Genomic DNA, 27,959 nt, shown 5'->3' on the forward strand with positions numbered 1-27,959 from the left:
CAATTGAGCAAGCTAATCCTTCTCCAAATGACCTATGTGCTCTGATCTATCTCCATCCAAATGGGATGTTGTTAATTAGTTAACTAGTGTGGAAACGTTTGGCATGGTGTATGACTCTGTGATCTGTAGTCCCTCTAATTACTGTTGCATGTTCATTCTCATGATCACTATTTTCAGAGGCAAACAAATACATTACAATAGCATTTTTGTTTCTGAATTACAGTTACTTAAAGTCAGTCTTGACAGGATAATGCAGAACTATACCTTCTCACATGACACATATTAGAGCATTTTTTTTTTCAGTCCTTTAGGAAAACATTTGCGGTTACACTGGTTTTCTGTTACTGGTCCTGGCCTGAACACCTCGCCACTTTGGCGCCCTCTTCAGGTATCTGAGAGCCCTGATCTTATCAACAAGTCTCCACATCATGCATGATTTAGTAAATCAGTCATTTGAATAATCTGACTAACAATAATAACCATCGAGGCTCACTGAAGTATACTTTTCCTTAAAGAAATGAGAGCTTTAAATAACTTGGTAAACCCTCTTTTTCACATCTCATCCATTCATTTCTAAACAAAATGGATCCTCCAAAGAAATAAATGCATTCCTGTCTGACTGAATTATCTGGCAATTGTGTAACCAGATAATTCACACTAAGTCAGAATCACAGTTTATTTTGTAACTGTTGTAGAGTTTCCACTGGGTATTTCCCAAGATCTATTGTTATCATTATTATTGTTACTGTCTTTAAATTTGTACCATCTTTTGTCTGTATTGTGTATTCAGAGCCAAAGGTTTGCACCATTTGAGCTATTCAAATGAGCTTCCCTCTTGAGTATCACTTCACAACATAGGCTTAACTCTAGCCAGTGAGACTGAAAGAAACCGCGTCACCCAATAGCGTGGGCTCCATTGTATCTTTGAAAGGCCTAAGCAGCACTCTGGGTATTGTTTTTTTTAAAGGGGAGTCAGGTTACCTTGACAACAGCAGGATGCCTACCCATAGGCTCTGAGCCAGAGAAAAGCCACGGCCAGAGAAGGAGGGAAAGAGATCGAAAAGAGACAAAAAAGGGAGGCAAGATACTTCCCAGCCCCAATGTTATTTTCTCATAGTTTGTGTGTTTTGACAACAGGCCTGGAGACTTGCCAGTGGGTTGGGATGGAGGCCCAAGGAGGTGAGGATGTGTATGTCTGTGTGTGTGTGTGTGTGTGTGTGTGTGTGTGTGTGTGTGTGTGTGTGTGTGCGTGCGTGTGTGTGTGTGTGCGCGTGTGGTTGTCCATGTGCTGGCTTGTCTTGCACACCAAGCTATTGAAACTTCTCTATATCTGTCTCACATTGATGCAGAACAAAAGTTTGGTAGCAGCAGTTTTGTTATGTTTCTGTTCAGTATTTCTATCAGTCTGATGAACATGTTTAACACCATCACAGAATGACCACAGACTGAAAAGGCAATGGCATTACTTTGAAATCTATTTAAGTCTACAGACTTTATTCATGCAATTCATGTGGAAAGTGTGACCACTCATTTGTAATTTGAAAATAATATACAATGGATGTTTAGTACTTAGACCCAAATAGGGGAGTGGAAAATGTAATTGTGTAATGATTATGCTTTAGCATTATGCACTTACTGTGTTTGCACTGTCTTTATTTTGACAGTGAGCGCCAACATCCTGTAAACAGAAGGCCATGCGTGTTGCACTACGACCACGCAGGTAAGGCATCATTAGCGTCATTAGATCAGTGGCTTATCAATGAACAGAAGTGGTAAAGATGTACAGTAAAGAGTAACTGACACAACTAATCTCATTCGTGGACTCAATCAAGCTGGCTGAAAGAAAAAAAGATCCAACTGTTATTCTCATTTTGACATCTAATATTTGAGTGGAACCTCACAGTGACTGCTAGGCTTACTGACAACGTACAGCGTAATGCATGACTTGTTATAATCATAATAATTTCTTCTGTTTATTTAGAGCTGGATCTCCCCAGCATTTGTCACCTGCAGTAGATGTAAGGCCAAGTATCACACAGTAATCTGTTTTGATATGATTCCTTACAGCAGTGCTACTTTTCCATATAAACCCTCAACCGAACACATGTGATGTTGTGATGAGTGCTCTGACAACTTTGATGAAATGCAGACTAATGGAATTGAATGGAAATAATTTGTCTGGGTGTGAATCTGGAGCTTTACAGGCACTAGGAGAGCCATAAAACTGTTTGTGTATGTTTTTGAGCTCTGCTACACCAGGTTTCTCTGGATGACGGTCGGTGGATTTACTGGCCTGATGAAAGTGAGAGTGAAGTGACTGCTCTCTCTGCCCCAGTTAAAGTGAAGCTGGGAGCCCATGTGAGCAGTGAGCAGACACATGCTAAAATGGCACATCACGCTTCAGATATTCGTTTTGACACACTAGGGTCTTCTCACTTGAAGTCATGGAACAATTTAGTTCCCCACGTACTCAGTGTATTTGGTGGCAGAGTCAGGCAGAGTCAGGCTGTACAGTTTTATTGCATTAGGTCTGCTCTTAAAATCAAATCTATGGGGTTAAAAGGAGATTTAACTGGTTGGGTATGACACAAATGATTTAAAAGTGACCTGTTATGTCGTGTCCAATATGTGGCTAATATGCATACTAAGAAAACAATGACATATGAGAGGTTGTATGTTCTATTGAATATACTGCTGTGTCTGTGTTGATTAAAAAATATGATGAAAGATTTGATCTTCAATTCATTTTCAACATTATATTGTATACCGTATACGATTATTCTATGGTATTTGTGGAAAGACTCAACTCATTTGAGAACATAGAAATTATGATTTGATTAAAAACATATACACATGTACTGAGTCAGCTGTAACGCCACATGTGCAAAACTAATTTGCTTTGTCAGCAGAAAAGTCGGTTTAGCTTAAAGTAATTGATGAGTATTCAAAATAGATAGCTAAAGGTACTGACTAAACAATAGCTGGCTAAAGTAACAGTTCTAATAGTTAGCTTAAAGTAATGGATATATGGTTGAAAAAAGACCACTAAATGCATTTGAAACAGATAGCTAAAAGAAATTGGTAAATGGTTGAAATAATAGCTAAAAGTAATGACTAAACGGTTCAAATCACTGGCTAAAAGTAATGAATTAACAGTTTGAATAGTTAGCTAAAAGTAATACATTAACAGTTGGACAAATGCTTAAAATGTTCAGCCTCTGGCACACCAAAGTAGTATGAATGTGCACTTATACGTTAAAATTGTTCCAAATATCATTCACTTTGAAATCAGTCCAAATAAATACATTTGGAATATGATGGTGGAGTCGGTGAAGTGATACTTAAGTTATGTGGTGTGTGATGTGGCTGTGGGCTATGGAGGTACATGAGACAAAAAAAGCTGGGGCCTGCTGATGAACTGTATGCTGCCATTTCGCTGTAGCATTTGAGGTTTATCTCTCTATTGTGCCCTCTAGTGGTTGCCTGGTGCTCTGTCTGTGCCTGTCAGTCTTCACTCTGCTGCTACAGAGCCTCTGGGTGCCACTGGAGATAACCACGGATGAACCTGCTGGGAGGTCACCTGAGGAACAGGGTAACTCACACACAGGCACACACTGTTTAGCTGAGATTGACCTTTATTTGGTAAAACAGAGGCCTTGAGTTTTTTTAATAGCAAAAATGTAAAAATACCCACATAACCATGGATAACACAGAATATGAGTAAAATGAATCAAATGAAAATAGCCCAAATAATGAATTTAATGAAGAATAATGAAATTATAGAACAAATGAATCATGGTCAGATGTAATGAGATGTCTTGAAATTGAGCAATTGCTGGGGAAATGTTTCTTTTCCCATCTGCACATTTGCTGCGTCTGTGTCTTTGGAAGGATAAGACCTGACCGGTCTGTCTTTCAAGTGTAAGATGAAGGTTTGTTCACAATTCGTGGTGGGTCCTCCCATGTGTCTGACAGTTGTGGGTTTGTGGACAAGATGTACCCCTACTCAATTCAGATGTCTGGCTAAACAGTTTCCTCAAGGGAGGGTATTTAAGGGGGCAGTGGATAAGGTTGTGTGGGCAAAAGTGTTCTTCCTGGTTTACAAGGAAGAGACAAATGTTGTCCACAGTCTGCTCCAGAGTACTTTTTTCCCCTGTCTTTTTTGTGCATTTGATGAATAAATTAGAATATTCTTTAATGGTGTCTGCATTATTCGGGCAGTAACAGATTCAGTTTCTCTTTTCAGTTAGACCTCATATGAAAAATGAGAGTCTGACATAGAAGCTAATATATGATACATTTCATTTTTTGTAACTTAACTTTGAATTGACTTCTGAGAAAAACTTGGAAAATCTGGTCACTGATGAAACAGTTTCAAAATATAATCAAAGAAGATGACTTTTTATCTAAACATCCTCATCCATTCATCCTTGAAATCTAGGAAAATATTTTTTAGCAGACAATGTAATCCACTGGTGCATATCAGCCACAGACCCACAACAGCCCTGGCTTTCAGGGACCCACCACGGCTTGTATACAAATAACCACCCAGCAACGGCTTGTGTTGAAAAATATACCACATGTGGGAAGCTGTTGGTCAGGCTCGCAGAGTTAATCCCAACTCAAATTTATAATCAAATGCTCAGTTTTCAACTAGTCTCTGTGAAAAATCATCTGTGTTACCGATGAGATGTTATGTTTAATTCTAAAATGAGCATTTCCTGCCCGAAATTGGAAATTACATAAGTGAATTAAGTTATGACTCATGTAGGGGTGCTGTTTGCTTTAGGAAAAAGGATGGCTGCCACGCACATAACTAATTAATTTTAAGGAAATTCTTAAACAGAATAGTATGCAATGACAAAAAACAGAAGTGTCTTTGGATTTCAATTAAAAAGTATTATTGTGCTATGAAAGCACATAGGAATCTATGTATTCTGTATATTTTCTGTCTCCATGGGATTTTACAATGTGCAGAAATATCCTATATTTTCTAGTGTGTAATGTGACAAATAAGTAAGGGTTATATACACACCTACACCACCATACCCACACACACACCACACACACACACACACACACACACACACAATTTTATAAACTGCACATATACACTTTTACAAGCTGGTTTGGTCATATACTTTTCTTACACAACTTACATAAAGTTGTTACAGGATCCCAACTCTTTTCTCCCATTCATCTTTCATTGCCTCTGTGCCAAAAGGGCCCCAGGGGAATGTAAGCAGCGATACGCTGATAGTCAGCTGAGCAAACAGAGATGAAGTGACATCACCAGTTTTGGGGATTTTTTACTGTGTGTCACAGGGTAAAGCTATATCCCCACGGACATCTAATCAACCCTAACTCCACCAGCGACCCCTGACCTCACAAACAACCTGTCTGGTTACTACAGTACAGTAGATTGTCTGGCAGCTAGCCAGGTGTGCTAACAGAGTGCTTAACTGTGAACACTGCCACTTCAGGTCAGTCCAGCACTGACTCCGCTCAATGCTCACAACCCGTGTCTCCATGAAGCCCATAACACATGACAAGGGGTTGCAAAGAGACATTACATTACAGACATTACTTTTAAAGGCTCACAAGCCAAAGTAGTTAGAAAGCACTGTTTAGTGGATGCTGTGTAAATGCAGTGTCAGCGAATACATGTACATGTTGAAATATGACCTTGAATGAGCATTTCCACAGCATATGAGCACAGCAGTTCACTTTAGAGAGTGTCTGTGGGAATATTTACAAAAAATATGCATATAGTATATCTGTATGAATATATGCTCCAGTGTGTGTGTGTGTTAATGTGAGATGACCACAAAGCTCCAGTTACAATTTTAGAAATATTTGCTTTTTAAAATGATGAACACCACCATCTTTATATGTTGTAAAATTGGGTAAAATTATTCTTTTGGAAAATTAACCTCTGTAGAAATGACATTAACCCCATACATGGAATGTGGAAAATACACATGACCACAATCACTGCTTCATTTGCAGCACTATCAAGTAAAGAAAACAACATTACATAACCCTGCTGTTTCATGATACACAGAACAAAATTCCCTACTCAGGAAAACATTAGACATTAGGATGGATGGGTGGGTGGGTGTGTGGGGGGTGGGGACGTATGATACTGTACTTATATGATGTATACTCTATGTCACAGGTCAGCGTGGCCTTGGCTTTCGTAGGCTGGCTCTGCGCCTGGAGGCTTTGAGCACTCAGGTGCAGAGGCTGAGCAGAGAGAGAGACGTCACCCAGCTGAGCAGAGATGATCTCAGTCTGCTGCTGCAGAGGTACTCAACAACAACCATCTTTCTAACATATATGGATATCAGTACATATAAATACAAATGTGATTCATTGTTAGTGGTTCTGTGTACACAGCAAAGAAATAGCTTGTATAAATGCATACAGTGTTTGGTTACTTGTTAGTTTGTATTTGTTTTCCAGCTTTAGACAGGACCAGCAAAGCTTGGCCCGGCTGGTTGAGAGGGAGCTTAAGAGAGTGTCCCAGAGGCTTGATCAGCTCAGCCGTCACCACCACCAACAGCATCAGTCTCACACACTGCCACCACATGATGACCACAGAGCACACATAGGTAAAGCCCAGACCTAAACCACATGCAGTTTGTCTCACGTGACTTGCTTTCTTTATTATATTTGGGGAGATATTACCTCCTTAGTTGCCTTTTGAATTGACTCGGAGGGTTAAACGAGAGTAAGTGAGAAGAATAGTTGTATCACATCTAAAACTTGCAGGCTTTTTATTTCTTTCATTTTAATGTGTATTTTATTAAAAGCACTTCATTGTTCAAGTTAAAACAGAGATTTTATGGTTTGTTCCAGTTATAACATGCTTTAATATTCTGGCTACACCAAATAAATACACTCACTGCATGTTGCCAACTTCAATAATTGGCCAATTGCAAGCGTTTCTGTGGTTGCCTGCAGTGGGAGTGTGATACTTTGAGCCAAATGCATGGTTCATAGCCTCAATAGAGGTTAACCACACAGTGAAATTAACAAGCTGTGATAGTGGAGGGTGTGAATGGGGGGGTTAAAGGGCAGTGGGTGCAGGTGGTTATGGGGGATGAAGTCCTTGAATAGAGGTTTAACAAGTCCCATCGAACCAGCGCTGATCAACTGGCCATGGGGAGGAAAAAAAGTTTACATCTATGCTACGACCCTCATGAGAGGTGTCAGGTGAGAGTTGGGTTACACACCCTGGTTGGCACGCGAGGGGTTGTGTATGCGTGTGAGTACATGTGTGAGAGAGGTATAGGGATGAGTGGGTGCACGCTTAGCCTCCCTCCCTGAAAAAAGGAATTCAAAAAGCTTGGGCCACACAGATACCGTACCGTGCATATGACAGGGTACACACTTGATGACATGTGCACACACATACAGTGTATTACGAGCACCCGTGCCCACCCGCATGCACACAAGCACACACTTCCCCATCACCAGCCTGCTCACCCCTCACCCTCTTCCTCTCACATTACCTCACACCATAAAATATGACTGAATTACCCAGGAGTCCTTTCACCAACTTGTCTACTCATACTCTTGTTTTTGCAGAGGGAGCACTTTTTTTTCTTTTTTGCCGTGCTCCTATAGCATATCACTGTTTTTAGGCTTTCACACCTCAGCTATTTCTTATCTTTTTTTTTCTCCCTTTTTTCCCTTTTTACTAGGTTGTTTTACACAGTCGAGGACTGTGTGTTTTGGCAAATGCTAGCATTGTAAAAGGGAATGGTTGGTAGGAGGCAGGTGGGTCAGGTGTGTGTGAATGAGCATGTGTGTGTGTTCATTTCAGTTGATTGACATTGGCTAGAGATGGTGGTGGTGGTGGGGTGAGGGGGGGCTTACGGGAAAGGGCCTCTGAGAACACACTGCCTCTACTTTAATGCCTCTTACATGCATGGCAGCACTATACATCGTGCTGATGGCTGCTATTCATTGTGCACATTTCAGTATATCAAAGTTATTATCCACTGTTCTTCATTACCCGCATTGAGCTCACTCTACAATGTGCTTTTTGTTACTAAAGCCAGGACTGTGGAATAATGATGCATTCAAAATGGCCTCTAAAAGAAAAACTGCGTGACGGCTAATATCTTACCCATAGGGCCCAATGAGTGTGAGGTGCCAATGGATACTGCATATCCGGTGTGTGCTGAGAAAGTGGAGGTGAGAAAGTGAAAATATATGTGGTAGCATGAACTTCATGGCTGCGTGTGCACTGTTATGGTTGTATTAAACATCTTACCTTGACTTAATGTTTTAAGTCTGATGTGTATATTTAAGTATCTGAACTGGATAATAGGAACTTTATGTTGTAGCCCGCACAATTGTTTTTGGTTTATCATTGTATCAATGTAACCTCTGTCTCTCTGGCAGTTTCTGCAGGCACGTTGGCAGTCAGACCCCTGCTATGCCTTTTATGGGGTGGATGGTACCACCTGCTCCATATTGACTTACCTCAGCCAAATAGAAGACTTTTGTCCCTCTCGCCTTGGAAGGAACCACTCTGCACTGCCATGGCACAAGAAACCTCACACCTGTACAGAGAAGGTACATTCACATCAAGTTAATGTCATTGTGTATTACACAGAATGATATTTAGAGGGTGTAGTCTATTAAAACACGACTAGTCATTTCCATCAGATTTACATTTTTGCACTATCCCACTGTGTTTTACGTGATAACTGTGCACAGGCTGAGATACGTACATCCCTGGGCCAACTATATGAGGTCATCAGCAACAACAGTGGCCCTGCAGTAAACTTTATCCGTTCCAGAGTGGAGAGGATGTCTGAACCGTGGATACAGGCTGGTCTGAGGATGAGGCGGAGCAGCAACAAGACGGTGTCGAACCAGATGAGGGTATATACAACTGGTCTGTTAAGCATCATTTAGTTTTTACTCCTGGATTTTCAAGAGAATAGCTAAAATCACTCTGTCATATATCATGTTTTTAGAACTTGATAGTTTACAGAACCTTAAGCTTAATAAAGCAATGAAAGTATAGAAATTAGAACTTTTTTTTTACTATAAACCTGTTGTCTGTTTTGGACTTTAACCATCATTTAGGTGCTGCTTTATCCAGGTGCCCTGGCTGGGAGTGTTGGTCAGCGTTTTGAAGCTATGGTGGAAAGAGGGGGACCTCTAGGGGAGCTGGTCCAATGGGCTGACCTCAGTGCCTGTCTGACAATCCTGGGCCACAACCTAACCTTCAGTACCTCACAGCAGCAGCTCCACAGGTTGCCACCGCTGTTGATTCCCTCTACTTCTACTAGTTGTTTTCATCTGGGTCAAAATTGTTCTGTTTGTTTGGATACGGTACACACAAAATTATTTTAATTGGTAATTATACTGGGCATGATTTTAACATCTGGTATCACTGATACGTGATGTAATGACATGAGAGATCAGTGCTGGATGATGCTGTGCAAGAAGTGGTGTGATGCATGTTTGTTGTGACCGGCCCAGCCTGATAGGTGCTGCTCCTGGCCGTGGCAGTTGTCCAATCAAGAGGCCCCTGACCTTTGACCTCATCTATACGGACTACCATGGCCTTGCTCACCTTCAAGGAGCCATGGGACTGGCTTTCCAACATTACCAGTATGACTACAGTTGTCTAAATACATACTTATGCTTTATATTTACCTAGTTTTAGAAAATCTACAATGAGCTGTGAGTGTGTTTCATTGTCTTTCATGTTATGATAAATAAAGTGTTTTAGGGGTTAGGGATGCAGGGGTTAGGCCGAAATGCAGAAAATGGTGATGTTCACAGATTTATTAATAACAAAAAGAGAGCTCGAGGCTTACGTAGCAGATGAAGGTGACGAAGTCTAAACAGGAAAAAGGTCTCAGAACGCACTGGGAGCACACAGGGAGTGCATGGAAGATCAACTGCACAATGCTCAAATGGGAGAGGCAGGACTTAAATACACACCACAGATAATTACTAATATGACACAGGTGGGGCAGGAAAAATGGAGGGAAACAGACAAAGACAGGAAGTAAAAACAACAGAAGTAAACCAGGATGACTAACTACAAAATTTAACAGGAAACACACGGACACCAGAGACACAAAGGGGAAGGAATACTAAAAACAAACCAAGAACACAGGAGATACTAGAGAAATAATAATTACCAAAGTAAAACCAAGAAACCAAAAGTCACATTGGGGACAGATCGTCACATAAAGATGAATAAACTCTGACCTTCACTTAAATTATTATAGCAACAATACTAAAAAGATGACTATTTTATATAGCTTGCAGTGGTCTAATACTGTTTTAATGTGAAGTAGACAGACCATGATTCCACTACATTTTTCATGCAACACAATATCAAAGTAAAATGTAAAATTTAGAATATACAATATTAAAATATTTTTGCTTATTTTCTACTGTAACCCTTAGAATATATTACAAATCTGAATTGGTGATGTGATCATGTGATCATTGCTGAATTGATAAACTTGTAGTAAATCAAATATATCAAAGATTTCTTTTGGTATAAATTTATTTAATTTTTTTTTAATTGTTCTAGGTGCCGCTTCAGAATCCTGGACTCTTTCGGCACTGAACCTGCCTTTAACTTGGGGAGCTATGCACAAAGCCATGGGTATAAAACACTGTGGGGCAGATGGGGTCTCCAGCCTCTGCAGTATATGACCATGTTCCGTGAGTACCAGCATCATGTAATGTGTTTACACCGTGCAATCATGTGACTCGCTGTCTGTGTGAGATGTGATAACTGTATGATAGTGGCTGGCTGGGACTGGCTTTCCGATTCAGAATGCACTCGTGGAGACATGTACATATATATATACACACATGCATTTACACATATTTATATCTTGCTGCAGTGCTGATCCTTCACGTACACCCCTCTGAGCGTCCTCCTCACAGCTGAGAGGATTAATAGCTAGGTTAAATAAACTTGGTGCCCAGACAGAGCTTTCATTCCAACACCTCTCCCTGTCATCTTTCCCACCCTGCCGGGAGATGGAGACGAGCTGGAGGCGCTGGGCCGAGAGCCACTCTTCATCCCTCAGCCTGAAGCGCTGTTTATTTGTCCTGCTGAGGAGGAGAAAGAGATGGCTGTTAGCTGATGGCAGGGGGAAGGCAGAAAGAGAGAAAGAAACAAAGATGCAGAGAGAAGAGAGGAAAAAAAGACACTGTGAGAAAAGGAAAAGTGATTATGCTTCTGCTTTGAAGGTAGTTCTGGAGGATTGCACCAAACAGACAAGCAGACAAAGCAGAACTGTAAACAGACAGAGACTTCATTCTTTCACAGCTTTTCCTTCAAACCCCCGCAAGCTGCATAATGTTGATCATATCAGTGTGTTGTTGCATATCTCTGCTAATCGGATAGGTGAGTGTGTAAAACCTATAGAGGTGTTGGAGACAATTGGCGACAAATGGAACTGAGCCAGGAGGAAATTCTGTGCTGCTGTAATGAGGGTGAATGAGGGGAAAACTGGCAACAGTCTTGAGACAGAGAGAATGACACACACATACACACACACACACACACACACACACACACACACACACACACATTCCTTCTAAAGTAAATACTCATCTCTCACACCTTCCTCAGTGTGTCAGAGGGCAGCAGGGTGGCAGCTGCCTATCTAAACAGCCTGACACGAAACTCTCATATATGTAGAAATCTCATTTCCTCTAACAGCTGATTTATACTGCGCCTTATGTTTTTCCTCTCTCACAATTTTTTTTTTATCTTAGCTGTTATTCACCTGTGATCTTGGACTGTGCAATGTCTGTCCAAAAGTCATTTTTGGTCATATTTCCTTCACTGTGTTTTTCTTTTATGTTGCCTTCAAGGAAGATCTGTGGCACAGGCATTCACTATCTTTCATCATGTTTTAGTAAAATAAGAACTGTATTTAAGACACCTTTAAAATGAGTTTGGGGACACTCCTTCCTTCCTTTATCTTTTCACATGTTATCAAACTGCTCTATGTTTCTGTTGTCTCCAGCTCACACTCCTGATAACTCCTTCCTGGGCTTTGTGAGTGAGGAGGCAGCGAGGGCGGAGGTGAGAGAGGAGGAGCTGGAGCCAGAGACCTACAGGAAAGACAGGATAGCAGTCGTCTACGGCAAACAGGACTACATGTGGCAGGTATGATGACCAAAAGAGTAAAGTGTATCTAAAGATGGTGAGCTATAGCAAGAAACCTTACTACTGCTGATCTTACATGGTGGTAAGAGATTTCACAAAGTGCATATACTTTGTGTCCAGGGTAAATCTGAATATGTGGAGGTGATCAGTGAGGAGCTGGAGACCCATGCCACAGTCTACCAGCCTCCGGGACACACCTCGAATCTGCCCAGCTTCGTCAGAAACCACGGCCTGCTGACTCAGGAACACTTCCTGCGGCTTCTCCGCAGAGCCAAGGTCAGATAAGAGCTCATGTCAGAATAAAGAAGCCAGTGAATTTGAATTACCCTACTGAGACATCTATGACATGATCTTGTAGGAGGTATTATGAATCACTTGACCCTCATTGAGATGCATCATCATCCCTCTGCTGCTTCCCCTGCAGGTGTTTGTAGGTCTTGGTTTCCCCTACGAGGGTCCAGCACCCATTGAGGCGATAGCTCTGGGCTGTGTCTTCCTTCAACCACAATTTGACCCACCACACTCATCAGACAACAATGACTTCTACAAGGGCAAACCCACCACAAGACAGGTATGTAACTCCTCAAAGTGAAAACCCAAGTGCATAGCACTTGAACATAGATACTGTGCATAATTTTTGAGAGAAATAACACTGTTATTGTTGTTCTAACTTTGAATCACAGATCTCCTCCCAGCACCCATATGCAGAAGAATTCATCGGCAAACCTCATGTGTGGACTGTGGACATGACCAACAGGACCCATGTACGGGAGGCAGTCAAAGCTATTCTCAGCACAGAGGTAGCTGCCAACACACAAACAGAAATTGCAATAAAACTGCATACATATATACTGAATGTAGACATCCATCTTGTTATCCCCAGACTCAGCTACAGTAGCAATGAATAAAAGTGTTTTGTGTATGTTTTTGCAGGTGAAGCCTTTCACCCCCCGAGAGTTCACCTGTGAGGGAATGCTGGAGCGGGTTCATGCTTATATCACTCACCAGGTGCAGAGATGTGAAGAGAGCTGGCATAATATTACTGGGTGCTCCCCCTCTCTTGCAGAATCATAGACATTGACCTGTTTTATGTAAAATTGAGTTATAAAGCTACTGATTACATCTGTGAAGTCAAAATGATAAATATCCTGCCAGTTTGCTAAACAAGATCAGTGATATATCACAGCCAAGATTTTTTCTAAGCCATTTACACACCACTGTAGGCTCTACTTTCGACTTGGTTCAAACTCTCATCAACTGTCTTTCTTTCTTCTTGTTATCTTAAATCACTCCAGGACTTCTGCAGTAAATCTGTCCCCTCTTGGCCGCCAGCAAGCGCTCTGAGGATGCACCTGGGTCCCCTGGGTCAGTCATGTGTCAGCGCGTGTCGACGCTCCAATCTGGTGTGTGACCCTGCTCTGTTTTACCACCTCAACAGTCCCTCTGCGTTTACCAGGTGAGAGATCAGCAGACATCCTCTCCAAATGCTCTTGATATATATCTGTTCACATGTGGAAACAAGGAATTGTCAGACCAATATTACAGCAGTTAAATATGAATCTAAAAGATGTTCATGTGTATTGGTAGATGTAATGTATACAATTAAACCCATCCACTATTTTCCATTTTGTAGGCTCGGACTAGGCTGCTCCAGCATGGAGCAAGAAGTCAACCACCTGTTTCCTGCCTACAGCCCTTGGGGTCGACACTGTGGCCTTCAGCAGGAGCCTCTGCTGTTCAGTTGTGCCGGCTCTGACCCCTCCCATCGCAGACTGTGTCCCTGCAGAGCTCACCTACCTGGACAAGTGGCACTGTGCCCCGACTGCATCTAAACAACAGTGTGGGCGAACTCAGGAAATAGCACAGAGAGAAGAGGAAAAGGTGATATAACAAAGACAGCACCACAGAGCCATCTTCACTACGTTTTATATGTAAAGAACTGATTTCAACCAAAGAAACCAAGCTTTCCTGCCAATGCTACTGAAGGTTTTGTGGCATTCATGTCATACAGAGGCTGAAGGTGAAGTATTAGTTGAGAATATATGAGTTGAAAATCAAGAATTTTCAGTAATGTGAAGGAGTATTCTCAGTCAGCACCCTTGACATTTAGTTTTTCATAACAATTTTGGAGTTAGAAATTCATCACAAACACATCAAGCAATTTCCACTTGTCCTGCAGGCAGCTGACACCAGTGATTAATAATTATTAAAATAAGATGAGAGAGGTTGTGCCAAGTGGATGAAAGTCTACTTCGTTTAAATTTCTGTAGCTAGGACAAGATTTTGTCTTGTTTTGTAATGATGGTTATTACTCAGGAACCTAAAATGAATGACACTTTTTAAGTACTTGAAATGTTGAAGGGTAATGAATTTAAGGCCTGGTGTCTCATGGTGCCCAATAAAATCCCACTTCTGGTTGTAGCTTTTCCTTGATCCCTCAAGCAAATAGTCCTAAATGAAGCAAGATGCACTTTAGAGGAAAAAATGTATTTAGGTGTATTTAAATGAAGCAGGAAGCGGCACCAAAGGCTGCAAAGCCATTCAGTTCTCAGTGTTTAACTTCTAGTCTTCTGCTCTACATCACACACAGTCCAAGTGCACTTCAATATTATGCTAAATAAGTATCTAATCATTCATTCATTTACAGTAATGTGTCACAGTGGTCAGTGTTGCATGGGATTACTGCTCATGTAGCCCCTCAATGTATCACTGGCTTGCAAATATTAGCGCCTGGCCTCGGAGGAGAGAGGGTGACAGCGTAAGTGATGAGGCTCATTATCTGAGTGAATCATGGATAACCTCTGGATGCCTTTGGGAGGTCACGGCCATATGACGATGATTATACTGTCATATAAACCATTGGTTCCCAACCATCTCTGACTTAGGAAACCCCCTCAGCTCTGTTTAAACCCATGCCCCCCGCCAGTATAGGCAGAACCTCATTGTTTGTCTTTCAAACACATATTTTGCGTCATTTAGAACGGGAAAAAGTCACTGAAGGCAGGATTGATTATATTTTCTTGAGTTATTTTACTAGAAATTACACATTTAAATGATTTTGATCATAACAGATGACTCATTTTGCCCAGAGTTTTTGCATTTACTCAAAATTATTCCCTGACTGCTTCATGACCTAAAGACTGGTAGACCCCCCCCAAAGGCATTTTTTCACCCAAGGCTGATATGAGCTAACATGGAAACTCACATACAGCACATAAAGTGATATGGAGAGGTTTTACACTTAAACACTTACATGTCAGAAGCCTCAAGGGGTTACACAGACTTACCCCATCATCCCTGCCTGCAAAACAGCTTGTGAAAGAAACAAATGATAACAACTAAAGGCCAAACTACAGCCCACAATCAGTGCTGTAAGTGCTACACTAACATGGCGCAGCTGTTAGCAAAGATGGCTCCACCAATGGCAACAAGCTGCTATTTTGAACTGGATCATTGTGAGGTTTTTCTTGGAAACGACACACTCATGAATGTTAACTGGCAGAAAAAGCAACCTTTTCCGCACCGATACGCTCCATGTGACCAGAACATATTGTCACTCAGGGATCAGACTGCCCTGGCTGCTCTGGGTGCTCTTATGACCGCAGCACTGGTTGACAATGTGATTGACTGGTAAATGGCTGTGAAATGGTCCATGAAAACAACATTTGTGATGACTTTGGTGGATTTTGGTGAATTCATTTGGCCCTTGTCAAATGTGACTTTTGCTTAATTAGCCTAACGGTCCAAAGATGATGGAAATGAACTTGTGTTTATGTCAAAAGGCTGTTTGGAATAAAGGAAAATAAAAGTTGCTTTTGACTCAGAGGGACGTCCCTGAAACATATTTTTGGAGAGTGATGTGTCATTTCTGGAGAGTCATGTTAATTTGTATCAGTTACATGTGTTATGGCGTATAAAAGCTGTCACTCACTTCCCAGGGGGCTGATAGCAGAGGGTCAATCTAAGGGTTCAAAAACAGCACAGGGTATATATGGAGCAAATGTGTAAATGTGGACAGACAAAGATTTTAGTGTTCCACATGACTGCCCACTGACCTCACACTGCATGGGGCTGTATGAGTGCAAAAACCGATAAAGTCCATATGTTTGACAGAAGCCCATTTGATGTTGATGTGCAATGTGATGTGTTTTGAGAAGACAGTGATGTGGATCATCTGATGTGGATCATTTAGTCATCTGGGTTGTGTGGTTATTGCTGCAAATTGGTTTTATGCCTTACGTTTAACTTCTAGGCTCAAGATAAGCAGCCTACCCAACTTTGTTTATTCCTTTGCTTGCTGTAATTCAGATAACCGCAAACCATGTTAAATCTTGTTATGCCTTGATGGTGTTTATTACAGTGAAGGTTTCTCGGAAGATCCTAATCTGAGTCTGAATGCCATTATGGGTTCATGTGTGAAAATTCCTAATTCATGAGAAAGCATGACAAAGAGAATAGAAAGACTTAGCTGTTTACAAAAAGTGTTCACAAGCTGTTTTATCTACTAAAGTGGAAGGGAAATTCTGGTTACTAAGAACTGATTTAGTAGGCTGCCCAAATTTCTGAACACAATTACTGCTTAATTTGTTTTCCTTTTTTATGATCATGAAATAAAAAGTAACTGTGCATTAACATTTGAGGAAAGGTGCATTTTCAAATGTCTCCAGTTTCCACTTCAGATCACATCCACAAATATTTTATTTGCCCAGGGCAGTGTGACAATATGGCTGATGTTTAGCAGGTATAATGTTTATTATCGTCACTATCTTAAAGGACCAATGTGTGGGATTTAGGCTGATCTCTTTGCAGAGATAGAATATATCATTCATTAACTGTGTTTTCATTAGTGTATAATAATAGTAACATAGGAGTGGGACCTCGTCCATGGAGTCCTGCCATGTTGCACCACCATGTTTCTACCAGAATGGACAAACCAAACAATTGCTCTAGAGATGGCATTTCATGTTTTTACGTTACCTGAAGGCCACCATAGGTTCTCCAACATTTGTTGAGATGTTTCAGTCTGGAGTAAAGTGGTGGACCTGCAAAGAGACTGACCATATGATCCGTAGAGCCATGCCACTGGCTTGGCTAAAAATACAAATGGGATCCTTGGTTTGTTCAAAGTCATACAAGTGCTTGACCACCAAGTGCACTCTACATTTGCATGTGTTTGCTGCATCCCACCTCTGCACATTGAAACAACGATTAGACGGTTGGAAAATGAAAGATGATTGATAGAGGAAAAAATAAAAAACCAAGGGAGGAAACACAAACCGGTGTCAGGGTCAACCAGACATCATGGAATGTTCATGCTCCAGTAGAGGTTCAATAATGTTTATATGAGTGCTTTTTAATATTACATGAGAGACAGGAACTCTTTTATGCACACAGTGATTCTTTCTCCTATACCTTTTAACTGAGGAATGTGGTAGCAAATCAAACTTTGCTGCCAAGAAAAATGAGGGATCTTATAGAGGAAAGCAACAAAGGAGGGTTTCACCTTAATTCAAACTTTCAACTAATGTCATGCCTGTCAGACAAAGATTCATTCAGAGAAATCGCATGTTACAGAGAACTGCGCTCTATCAGTTTTTCAGATTTTATTTTCATCTCACATACATTTACTAATGTACTTACAAATTGTGGATGACAAAGCACAAAAATAAGACAAAATTTACATTTAGTCCAAAATAACTGCCCTGTATCTGGGCTCAGTATCAACTCTGAGTTACCCAATCAGAGGGATATTATAGACGTAACTCACCCATGTCCTTTTCTTCCTGAGAGTTACTGGAAAATGTTGTAACCGCCCCAAGATTTGTAGTTATTGCTGTATTATATTTGCATGATTGTGTATTATGAATCACACTGTTTACACTGGATCTTCAAGTGTTTCCCAATGCGCTCGACATGTCCAGTCAAACACAAGTGCAGATTGAACGAATACTCCCTCTTTTTCTCATTTTATTTGGTTTTCTGCCTGCTTTTTTTCTCTCTTTAACACCTCCTCATGTCCATTTTGCTTCTCTTCCTTGCAACATCTGTACCCACACTGAATTCCCTTGTGATGGTGGATTTTGACATGATCCAGGATTTCAAGAATAATGTTAAAATTTAAATTTGTATTTTGTGCATGATGTACCACTTTTGTTTTTTTGTTTGGTAACAAGGAGAAGAGACAGTCTTGGTTTAAGGAATTCACTTTGCCATTGCTGGGATGAAGATCTCTTAAACGCACATGGGTAGGAATAGTGACAAACAGGCTATAAAAATAGGAACATACTTGTTTAGTTTACTGCAGATTGTTGGATTCCCTCCACTTTGCACCATACGGATTTGCTTATGACTTCGTCTGCCCTTCTGCGTCTGGATTTGTTGATTTGCAACAGCCAGCTGTACCCTAAAGGGGGCAGTGTGGTCAAACCAAACCAGCTTGCATTGGCCCTAAGTCACAGCAAGCCAGTTGCGGCCCTCACAAACCTGTTTAAGGAAGCGAGTGACAGAGATGAAAACAGAAAAAGGTTTTTAAAAAGAGATAAAAGTGATTTGTGTAAGTCGGACGAGAGAGAGAGAGAGAAGGAAGGAAACAGGACTGTAGGTGAGTTGGGACAAGAGGACATGCTTCCAGTCCTCTCTACAGGTAGCTCTCAGTTTATTCCACCAAGCACACTTGCACAAGGGGGGGAGGGAAGAGAGTGGCTTTACTACCATAAGAAAGCAGCTGCTTTTATTGAAACCTGTTATTGGCGTGCCAAGATTACACTGAACAACAACAACCCTCCTCCCTGGAAGCCAATAAAATGCCGACAACAAACACTTGGCTTGCCTACAGCGCTGTTAGAAGCCACAGAGGTTGGCCTTAATGATACTTGGTAACTATTACAGACTATTAAACTAAATGAATAAAAGAGGAAAAGAACGAGAGAGAAAGAGAGAAGGGAGAGAGGAGCAAAATGAATCGTTCAGAAGTTGTTTCCAGACATAATGTAGGTAGCTGACTCATTGTTAGGCGGCCTCAAAGAGATGCACTACTTTGGTGTATGAATGCTGTGGACGCTGACTTTGTTGTTGAATGAAAAAGCATGTTTGTGCGAGTGCACCTAGAGATAGATAAAACAAAAAAAGTGCTCCGCTCGTGCATCCATCAGCACACACACACACACACACACACTACAGGCTGAAGAGCTGTTGTATATGCTTGAATGGTTGGCGTATGGCACAGTCCTTTCTGTGATCCCCCACCCCACAAACGTCTTGTGTCAGTATTCCAGCAATCTCACCACACCTGAGTAACTCTGAGGCAGACAGGATCCGGTTCACATCTTGTGTGCCTTTATGTCTAAGTGTATGTGTGTGCATGTGTGTCCAGAATGCTGCTAATCCTATTGTCTTTATGTATGTATTCGACTGAAAAGATTTTGTGACCTCCAGGGGACAGGAGAGGTCATCTGAGCGAGCGGAGATCTTAGTGAAAGCAACCACAAGATTAAATGTGAAAATCATGCTGCAAAACAAACATGCTAATGTCATTTTGAAGGTTCCATTTTTGCCTGTGCAGCTGACCTCTTTTACTTAACAGTTTGCAGGGAAAGCTTGGAGAACAATAAAATCTTTCGTTTTCTGCTGAACTAGTATTTCTTTAATTCCAGACCCCAGTTCCCACTCTGCTGTCTCCACTCCTCCTTCTTAGCACTCAGGCTACAGGAGAGAAAGTTGTGAAGAAACACAGAGCTACCAGCTAACGCCTGCTAGCTCCAAGAAAGCCCTTGTCATCTTTCATCCTACACCTCTGAATTGCCTTCATTTTCTTGGGGCCCATAAATTGGCTGTTATTGTCCCATAAATGGCTCCTTTTGGGGTGGGATTTATAGAGAGGGGTGGCAATGGGTTTTTTTGGGGGGGGTATAAAACCCACCTTTTGATGTCCCCTCTGCTTAACAGGCAGAGCAGACGCGCCTGCCCATATGCTGCACTGTGCTTTTGCCACACATTGCTAGTGTGCAACTCTAGCACACACACACACACAGGCACATTAAAAGATATTAAAGTGCATTTCTGCTTTCATTCAGAGTCATGGGATGTAACAGCCAAGCAGGGTGGTACACGTTAAGCTGTGCCACTTCCTCAGTTCTAATTAAAGCCGCCCATGCAGGGGGGAGGGGTGTCTCTAAAAGTCTTGTTTTGCTACACCCCTGATCCTGACCTTTTAAAAAAGAGACGGTGAGGCTTTTTTTCTTTTTTCTTTTTCAAATCACACTCCAGAGTAGCACACTCATTTCTGGGTGGTGATTTGATTTTTCCGCAGTTTTGATGATGAAAGTCCAGTAAGCATTTGACAGGTTGTGGTCAGATTTGTCAATACAAACAAACTGTTAAAGGAAAATCATGTTAAAACAGCATCAGATACATTTCAGTCAGTATCTGGAGGATATTCTACTAAAGTCTCTACTCTCACTTTGGCACCAGAGTTAATGCTGTTAAAGCAGACTCAGGAGGCGTAAAAATACAACATTAAAGTGTTGGTGGCACCGCAATCCACCAACCCTCTTGGATCCAATATGGGTGTTTAAACTCCCTGGTGAAGTTAATATCTGGGCAGTAACTCCAGGCAAGTAGGGGGGAAACATGGTTATGGTGGTGGCACAACAAAGACAACTCAAAGAAGATTGCAAGATCACAAATCAAACTTCACATCCACAGCTTTTCAAGGCCACTACAAAACAGCCTCATCCTGTGCCTCTGTGATTGCCAGAGCACATGTACGATATGATTTTCAAACTAGACTCTTGAGTCATGCGTGGTATTGAAGTATTCATGTTATAATTTTTTAGATGATTCCTTTAACTTGCCTTAGGTCCAAAAGACTTAAGATCAAGAGAGAAAGTCAGGGCACCAAGCTAACACACACAGACAACCTGGCAGAAAGTGATCGATACCTGTCCTCTATGTATACTGAGGCTGATTACAAATGAAGAGCAGCTGGGTGCAAAGGTGAGAAAGCTCAGTAGTGACAGCTGGTGGGCAGGTATGGAATGACAGGAGAGGTTTGTATGCAGAAAACTGTTGATTTTGTTTGTGTCCCTCAGTTTTCCCTAATCGCCCCCACAGTAACACATCTCTTTGTTTTTACTCACAACCACCTTCATTCTGCATCCTACATTTCATCTCTTTTCTACCTCCTCTCTTTTTCTCCTCACTTCTCTCTCTCTCTCTCAAAGGCAGATGAGCCAGGTGATAGTGAAACAGCCAGCTGTATGCCAGTTACCACGGCGATGACAGCGGCCAGCCCAGGTGCACAGGCAGCTGGGAAGGCCTGGAATGTATGTATGTGTGTGTGTGTGTGTGTGTGTGTGTAAAAAAGAGAGAGAGATGTCTGTGACACTGGTATCTGTGTATGCATGTTTCTACGTGTGTGTGTGTGTGTGTGACAGGGGGAAAAGGGACCTGGGTGCTGATGAGGACACAGGTGTTGTAACGATGGAGAGGGCGTGGGAGAAGGCTTGGAGAGGAGGAAAGAGAGGAGCAGGAGTTTGGGGGTGGTGGGGGGGGGGTATCTGACCTTTCACCCCTTGCATCGGCTGGCCAATTCCCAAGATCCATCTAGCAGCGACTTGGATGTATCTGGACGTCCGCTCATTGTCTAGACGTTTGTTCGTCACTCAGTGCTTGCGACCACGTCTCAGCAAGCATAATTGAGTCAAGACATGAAATCATAGCAGGAAACACGAAGCGAGCGGAGTCAGAGCTCAGATGACATCAGCTTGTTAAATTGGGGCCTGTCAAATAAAACAAGGTTATGAGATGAACTAGAAAGATAATGAGTGAAATCCTGACCATTCCCACACTGTTGGAAGTTTTTTCTTTGCTATTTCATTGATGGCTCATGTGCTATTGAGTCATCACAGTGAAGCACATTTCTCCTGCAGTGCACCTGTGAGACAAGCTCAGATGATCCAACCTCCGTCCCCTCAAACAGCCTCTTTCTTTTTCCTCGCCTTTCTTTTCCTCTCTTTCGCACCCTCTGTCTTTTCTGGGAACATTCCAATCTACTCCTCTCCTGCTCCCTCTCTTCTTCACCTCCCCCCCTCCTACCCCCTCTCCCTCTCCTGAGAGCGGGAGGCCGGCGGTGCCATCACTCACCACTTGGTGATAACTGGCACAAAGGGGGCCTTGGTGGCCCCCCGGCCAAGGCTGCTCAACGCGCACCGCCACTGGGGGAGAAAGTGCAGGAAAGTCCCCACAGCTCTTCCCGGCTCCCTCCAGTCCTCCATCGTCCCCACCTCCTCAAGATGATGAAAACTCTGTCAGTGAGGATTAGGAAGGAGCGGTGTGCGTCGGCAGAGGGAATAACAATGATAAAAGCTGTGCCGCCGCACCTCCACATGTCCATCCCTCTTTCAGCTGACTCACTATTTGTCACTTTATACCAATTTTGGGATTCCAAATCTTTTCATGCTGCTCTCATGTTGCCAAAGTGTTGTTAAGCTTGATTTTTTATGTGAAGTTTTAATGGGCTCCCATTTAGCCTCACTAGCGTATTTTGATGATCAAAGGCCAGATTTTTATTATATTCCCAAGTAAGTCTTTGAATTTCTCAGACAGGAAAGTTGATTTTTGCAGGTATTTCGCACATACAGTTTGTAGTAAAACAGCAGGATGAAAGTGAAACATAGTTTTACTCATTCACAGTGTGTGGTCTCGACTATTTGCGTGAATTAAAATCGGCAATCATATTCTAAATATGGGCCATATTTTGGGATATATGTCAGCCTCTAGGGCCAATTTGAACAGTAGGAGATGGCGAGGAAGGAAGGGAGACTGAATGACGACATTGGCCGATACGAGGGCAGAGAACTAAAGGATTCTGGGATGGGGAAAGGGGCATTAGGTTGGGGGGTGGCAGGGATGGGGTTGGGAGGAGGGGGCGATTTTGTCCTCAGGCTGGCACAGCAACGGTCTCGCTTCATGGTGAGAGAAAATGGGCGCCGAAGAAGGGTGGTGGGAGGGTGCAGGCTCCGAAATTGATTTCATGCCGGAGTCAGACACAGCCCCATGGAAGGAATAATATGTGTGTGTGTTTGTCTGTGAGTGTGTGTGCGAGGAAGAGAGACAGAGCAAGGGAGTCCAGTGTGAATTCTGAGGGGCACACAATGGCAGAAGGAGAGAGAGAGAGGGAGAGAGAGAGAGACCGAAAAATAGAGGGGCCGACCTGCATCAAAGAGACCGGATCTGCATGAGAAAAAGCATGTTGCTATTTTTCTGTTGACATCAGTGTAGCAAGCAGCACCACAAAAAGTGGGTGTTCGTTGTTTACAGATTCTTTCAGTTCCACAGATTTCCAAACTACAAGTCCATCGGACTATATCTTCAATGAGATTACAACCATTATTCTCACTCATGGTGTCAGTTCAAGTAGATCTAAGATAGGATTTTGGTAACCCTAAACTGGAAATGATTTATATTTTTCCATGGCCAAATCAAACTGAAACAAAGCTTGACTAAATTCAAATCTTCATCATCCCCCACAGGAAATTAAGTGTCACTCATTGAGGATTTTGCCAAAGAAAGTTAACATATTTGGTTGCAAGAAAAGTCTCTTTAGTGCACATTTCCATTTATGTAAAACATATGCAGCAGACCAGCAGTGATCTCCATACACTGCAAAGAGACCTTGAGGAATGGATTAGAAAATTGAGGATACGTGCCATTTAACAGTCATTTGAAATTCAGACTGTTTCCTCCTCCTAATGTCTCCCCCACACACACATTCATGTGCACGATTGCACAGTCGGAATCCATCTCATTTAAGTATTCTCACACATGCACATGAGTATACATGCATGTACACAGACACACTCGCAAAGTGCATACCTTTGAAGGGTGTTTTGAATCGGTCTGCTCCACAGACCACAGACCAGCACTGATGCCTTTATTTGTACTCATTACATCTATCATGAACCCAACTCGACTGCTTTCTTCCGCTTCTCTCTTCCATCTTTGTGTTTTGTCTTGTGTAGGTTACCCTCACTTTTCTCTGCCCTCTTACTTTTAGTCCATCTTTCCCTTGATCTCCTTCCTTCCCTCCCTCAGCCTCTCGCCATTCTCTCTCTCTCCTCTGTCCTTTCCCCCCTTCTTGGCATCAGCGGCAGCATCTCTTTTAAGACACATGTCAAGGGAACTGTCTGCTGCTCTCAAAGGCCTTTGTGTCCGGCCTTTCTTCCCCCTAATTTGGTTTCCCCAAAACACTTTCCCATAGCATGGCCGTCTCGCCCCCTTTTCTCCCAGCTACCCCTCTCCTTTCATCTCCCCTCCCTCTCATTCTTCCAACTGTCCTAAATACGTTTTACTGAAGATGATATGTATAAAGTCAGGGTATCTCAGGCTTTCGTGTGATCTGACATAATTTACAAATATATCCTGATTACCTCCAAATGTATTAACATGTATAAATTCAAATACAAATCCGGAAACACTTGAATCTAAATATCAGTTAGTTGTATGAAACCACATAGAAATCCACATAGAAATCCATTTGACAAATGGATTTCTAGGAGATACTAGGAGCATATAATCAAACTCATAAAAGAAATCAGGAGCAAGAAAATTCCAAGGCATGGTAGACACACTTAGTAGCACCGGGCCCTCCAGTGCATCCTGGGCATCCGGTTTCAATGCTGCCCTCTTCCCATGACTTCCCTGACCGCATAGGTTTCTTCAGGGAGCTTCTTGTCATGGCAACGCTTACCAAAGTATTGTTCTGTTTGCAGGCTGAGTAAGAGGGAAGATGACCTCGGAACAAAAGAGCGTATTTATTTATTTGTTTTGCGAGACAGACAAAAGACGCGGTGTAGATGACATGTTAAAAGTTTTTGCGAGCAGCACAAAGTTGGCAGGAGAATTCTGGAAACGAGCGCGTGGCACCCCTGGTGGGTGCAAGTGACGGCATTCGTTCCTCGCATGTGTGTGCAGCGTTGTGGTGTCCTCACCTCAGGCAGACACATGTGGTTTTAATCCACTGTATACGAACAAACTCCTTCACTCTATCTTTATCTCTTTCTCCCCACAAAAAATCTTTCTCATGTCTCCTCATTTATCCCATCAAACCTGCTTTTGCTCCCGTTTCTGCCTCTTTGACAGCAGTCTTCCTTTCTTTCATGATATGTATTTCCTTTTCATATCTCTCATATCCCTTGCCAACATCTTTTCTACATTGTTTCACCTTTTTGCTGAAGTCTCTCTTCTTTTTTTCCCCACTTTGTGTCTCCTGAACACATCAGCTATCTCTATACTTGTCATCCCCTCTACTCAGAAATCTTTGATATATTTTCCTACAGGAGCATCGCAACTGTGTCACTGCAGGATGTATTACTTACCTCTCACATCCCACTGCTTTGAGAGAGTCATGCCAAAAACATCTCTCTTCTCCAGAGATGTGTAATTGTGTATATGTGTGTCAGTGGTTGGAGTTGTTTCCTAAACCATGAGGACTCAGAAAAACATACTGTGTGTTTTTACAACTGTCAAGGGACTTAAAAAGTGGATCTGGAGTAGATAATCTTTTCTTTGAGGTGTGCGTGTGAGTGTGTGTGGGCAAGTGGGTAAGTAACTGCCTTTGCAAGAGACAACTTTAAAAGCATAATTGTGTCCAAGTGTGAAGAAGACATGGCCGCTTGGTGCTGAGAGCTTTAGCTTGATAAAAGCAGTTGGCTTAAAAGGAGACGTCTTTATTGACCTGTTCACCTCATGGAACTTATTTCGTTCCCTGCTGGAGTCTCGAAGAGCTGTTTACAGTAATGCTGGATGTTTCCGCAGATCTGAAGCAAAACAATGAAAAATCACATCCTGAAGTTTATCCACTTTTTCGAGTGGTTTGAATTTTGACAGTCAGAAGAGGGCCAATGCAAACCCTCTTAGTACCTCTTTGAAATCTAAAAGGGTGAGGGTTGTGGTTGAGCTGGACTCTATTGCAGAATCAACAATGGGATTGCATTACCACGACTATAGTAACTTGTGAAAGCAATGAGACATAAGATGCTTTTAAAAAGGGTTACCCAATTTTATGGCCATTTTCAGATGGATGATTGTTATTGAGAGTGATGTGGAGTGCGAGTGATATGGCCAGGGTCAGATCAAGTCCTCCTGCGTGCAACAAAACAGGAGGGAGGCGTGCTACAATGGAGCGATCATGATGGAGAACATTTGCTTCTAATTGACCTCCACCCTCTCGACTGGGCCCCCCACTCAGGCGTGGCCCGTCGCCCCGAGTAACCCCACGCAGCATCTCCACATCCCTGAGTGGTGAATAGAAGCACTCTTGATCTCCCACCTTCCATTGACACACGCAGCCTTGTACCTTTGGCCTGAGAAGCAGGGGAGAGGTTGTTTTTGCTGCCTGAAATCAACCAACCATCAAACTGCTCACAGCTGGGACCCAGAACCATGACCTAGGACCAGAACTCTGAGGAAGCTTCCTCCAATTTGCCTCCTCCAGAGCGAGGTCGGATATGTCAGTGGTGGCAGCGATAAATGTGATATAGAACTTCACTGGAGGTTATTAAAATGTGCTGAGAGGCTTCCTTTTACATAATAATTTCTACATTTGGCAAAGACAGTTTAGATAACTACTGAGAAAACAAAGAGAGGCACTTGTTATCATTATAGAATACCTGGGATTGTTGAAGTGACATGAAAAGTTAAATGAGATATCTGTACGTTTTTTCTGGTTTCTGGCTAGCAGTGGGTCGTGGTAATGGTTGCTTGCCAAGAGCTTCAGCCATTGTTACATTTACAGCACAGGAGGCGAGAATACATTATTTGAGCAGCGCTACTAGTTCAAGGCAGTCTGGATGCTATAGTGGGTTACTATCTCAAAGTAGCAAGATGGGACAGCCAGGCCAAGGCTAACTAATTAACATGCTAACTTCAGTGGAAGGGAAGAAATGATAGAGCTATCGCTTTCCACCGCTGGAGACAACTTTTGCTGGGAAAGGAATTAGCTATAGCTATCAGCTATGTAGAGATTAAAAAATTACAAATAGCTCCTTTAAAATCATGGCTATTTTCCACAATCAGTTAACCTGATGTCAAACAACTCAGTGAAACTGGCCATTTATTTGGTTTCCAAATGAGACAGGCCACCACTTCAAAGAGATTGATTACCACTGCCAAGCATGCATGAAATCACATGACATATTTCAGTTGCACTTAAATTATTCCAAGCGCTGCATTTTGGAGGTTAGACCTTTCCTGATGGCTCAAGAATAAGACTGCATGTGCATGCATACACACACACACACACACACACACACACAGACACATGGAACAATACAGGCAGCAACACACTTCCTTGCACACACACCTCAGCTCAGACAGCCAGACTGCCCATACAACCCCCCTTTCTTCCTCTGAGTGTTTGTGTAAGCGAAGACTCAAAGTGGAGAACGAAGGGTTGGGATGTATGTGTGTGTGTGTGTGTGAGTGTGTTGTGTGTGTGTGATGGGGGAGCAAGGAGAATTTTAAAAAAATGAGAGAGGAGTTGGTGATCTGACAGTGTTTTGATGGCCGCAGGCTGGAAACAATTTTGAGGGGGGAGATGAATTTAATACAAATTCCTCCCAGCGCAGCCATGTGTCCCAGTCGACCTGAGCTGCCCCAGCACACCTCCACAGAAACTCACACCCGCCTGCCTGTCTCCCCCTTCGCCCACCTCCACGCTTTCCAGCGTGCTTAGCTGTCACTCACAGCCGCCTGTCACATTCTCCTCACGCTTGATGTGTCC

At 42.4% G+C, this 27,959-nt stretch overlaps 1 protein-coding gene across 1 annotated transcript; it reads left to right on the forward strand.

Annotated features, from left to right (window-relative positions):
• The first annotated feature begins 1,688 nt into the window (after positions 1 to 1,688).
• Positions 1,689 to 14,589, forward strand: LOC108886799 (alpha-1,6-mannosylglycoprotein 6-beta-N-acetylglucosaminyltransferase B-like). Its single transcript, XM_018681845.1, has 17 exons — positions 1,689 to 1,720; positions 3,477 to 3,592; positions 6,179 to 6,308; positions 6,466 to 6,614; positions 8,144 to 8,205; positions 8,416 to 8,589; positions 8,734 to 8,901; positions 9,109 to 9,278; positions 9,508 to 9,639; positions 10,580 to 10,713; positions 12,036 to 12,178; positions 12,299 to 12,454; positions 12,603 to 12,749; positions 12,862 to 12,978; positions 13,112 to 13,186; positions 13,474 to 13,634; positions 13,812 to 14,589. The coding sequence occupies exons 1-17, from the start codon at positions 1,695 to 1,697 to the stop codon at positions 14,008 to 14,010; spliced, it is 2,259 nt and encodes a 752-aa protein (XP_018537361.1). The 5' UTR covers positions 1,689 to 1,694; the 3' UTR covers positions 14,011 to 14,589.
• The last annotated feature ends 13,370 nt before the right edge of the window (positions 14,590 to 27,959 follow it).

This window comes from Lates calcarifer, linkage group LG23, assembly GCF_001640805.2.
Source record: "Lates calcarifer isolate ASB-BC8 linkage group LG23, TLL_Latcal_v3, whole genome shotgun sequence".
NCBI classification, from domain to species: domain Eukaryota; kingdom Metazoa; phylum Chordata; class Actinopteri; family Centropomidae; genus Lates; species Lates calcarifer.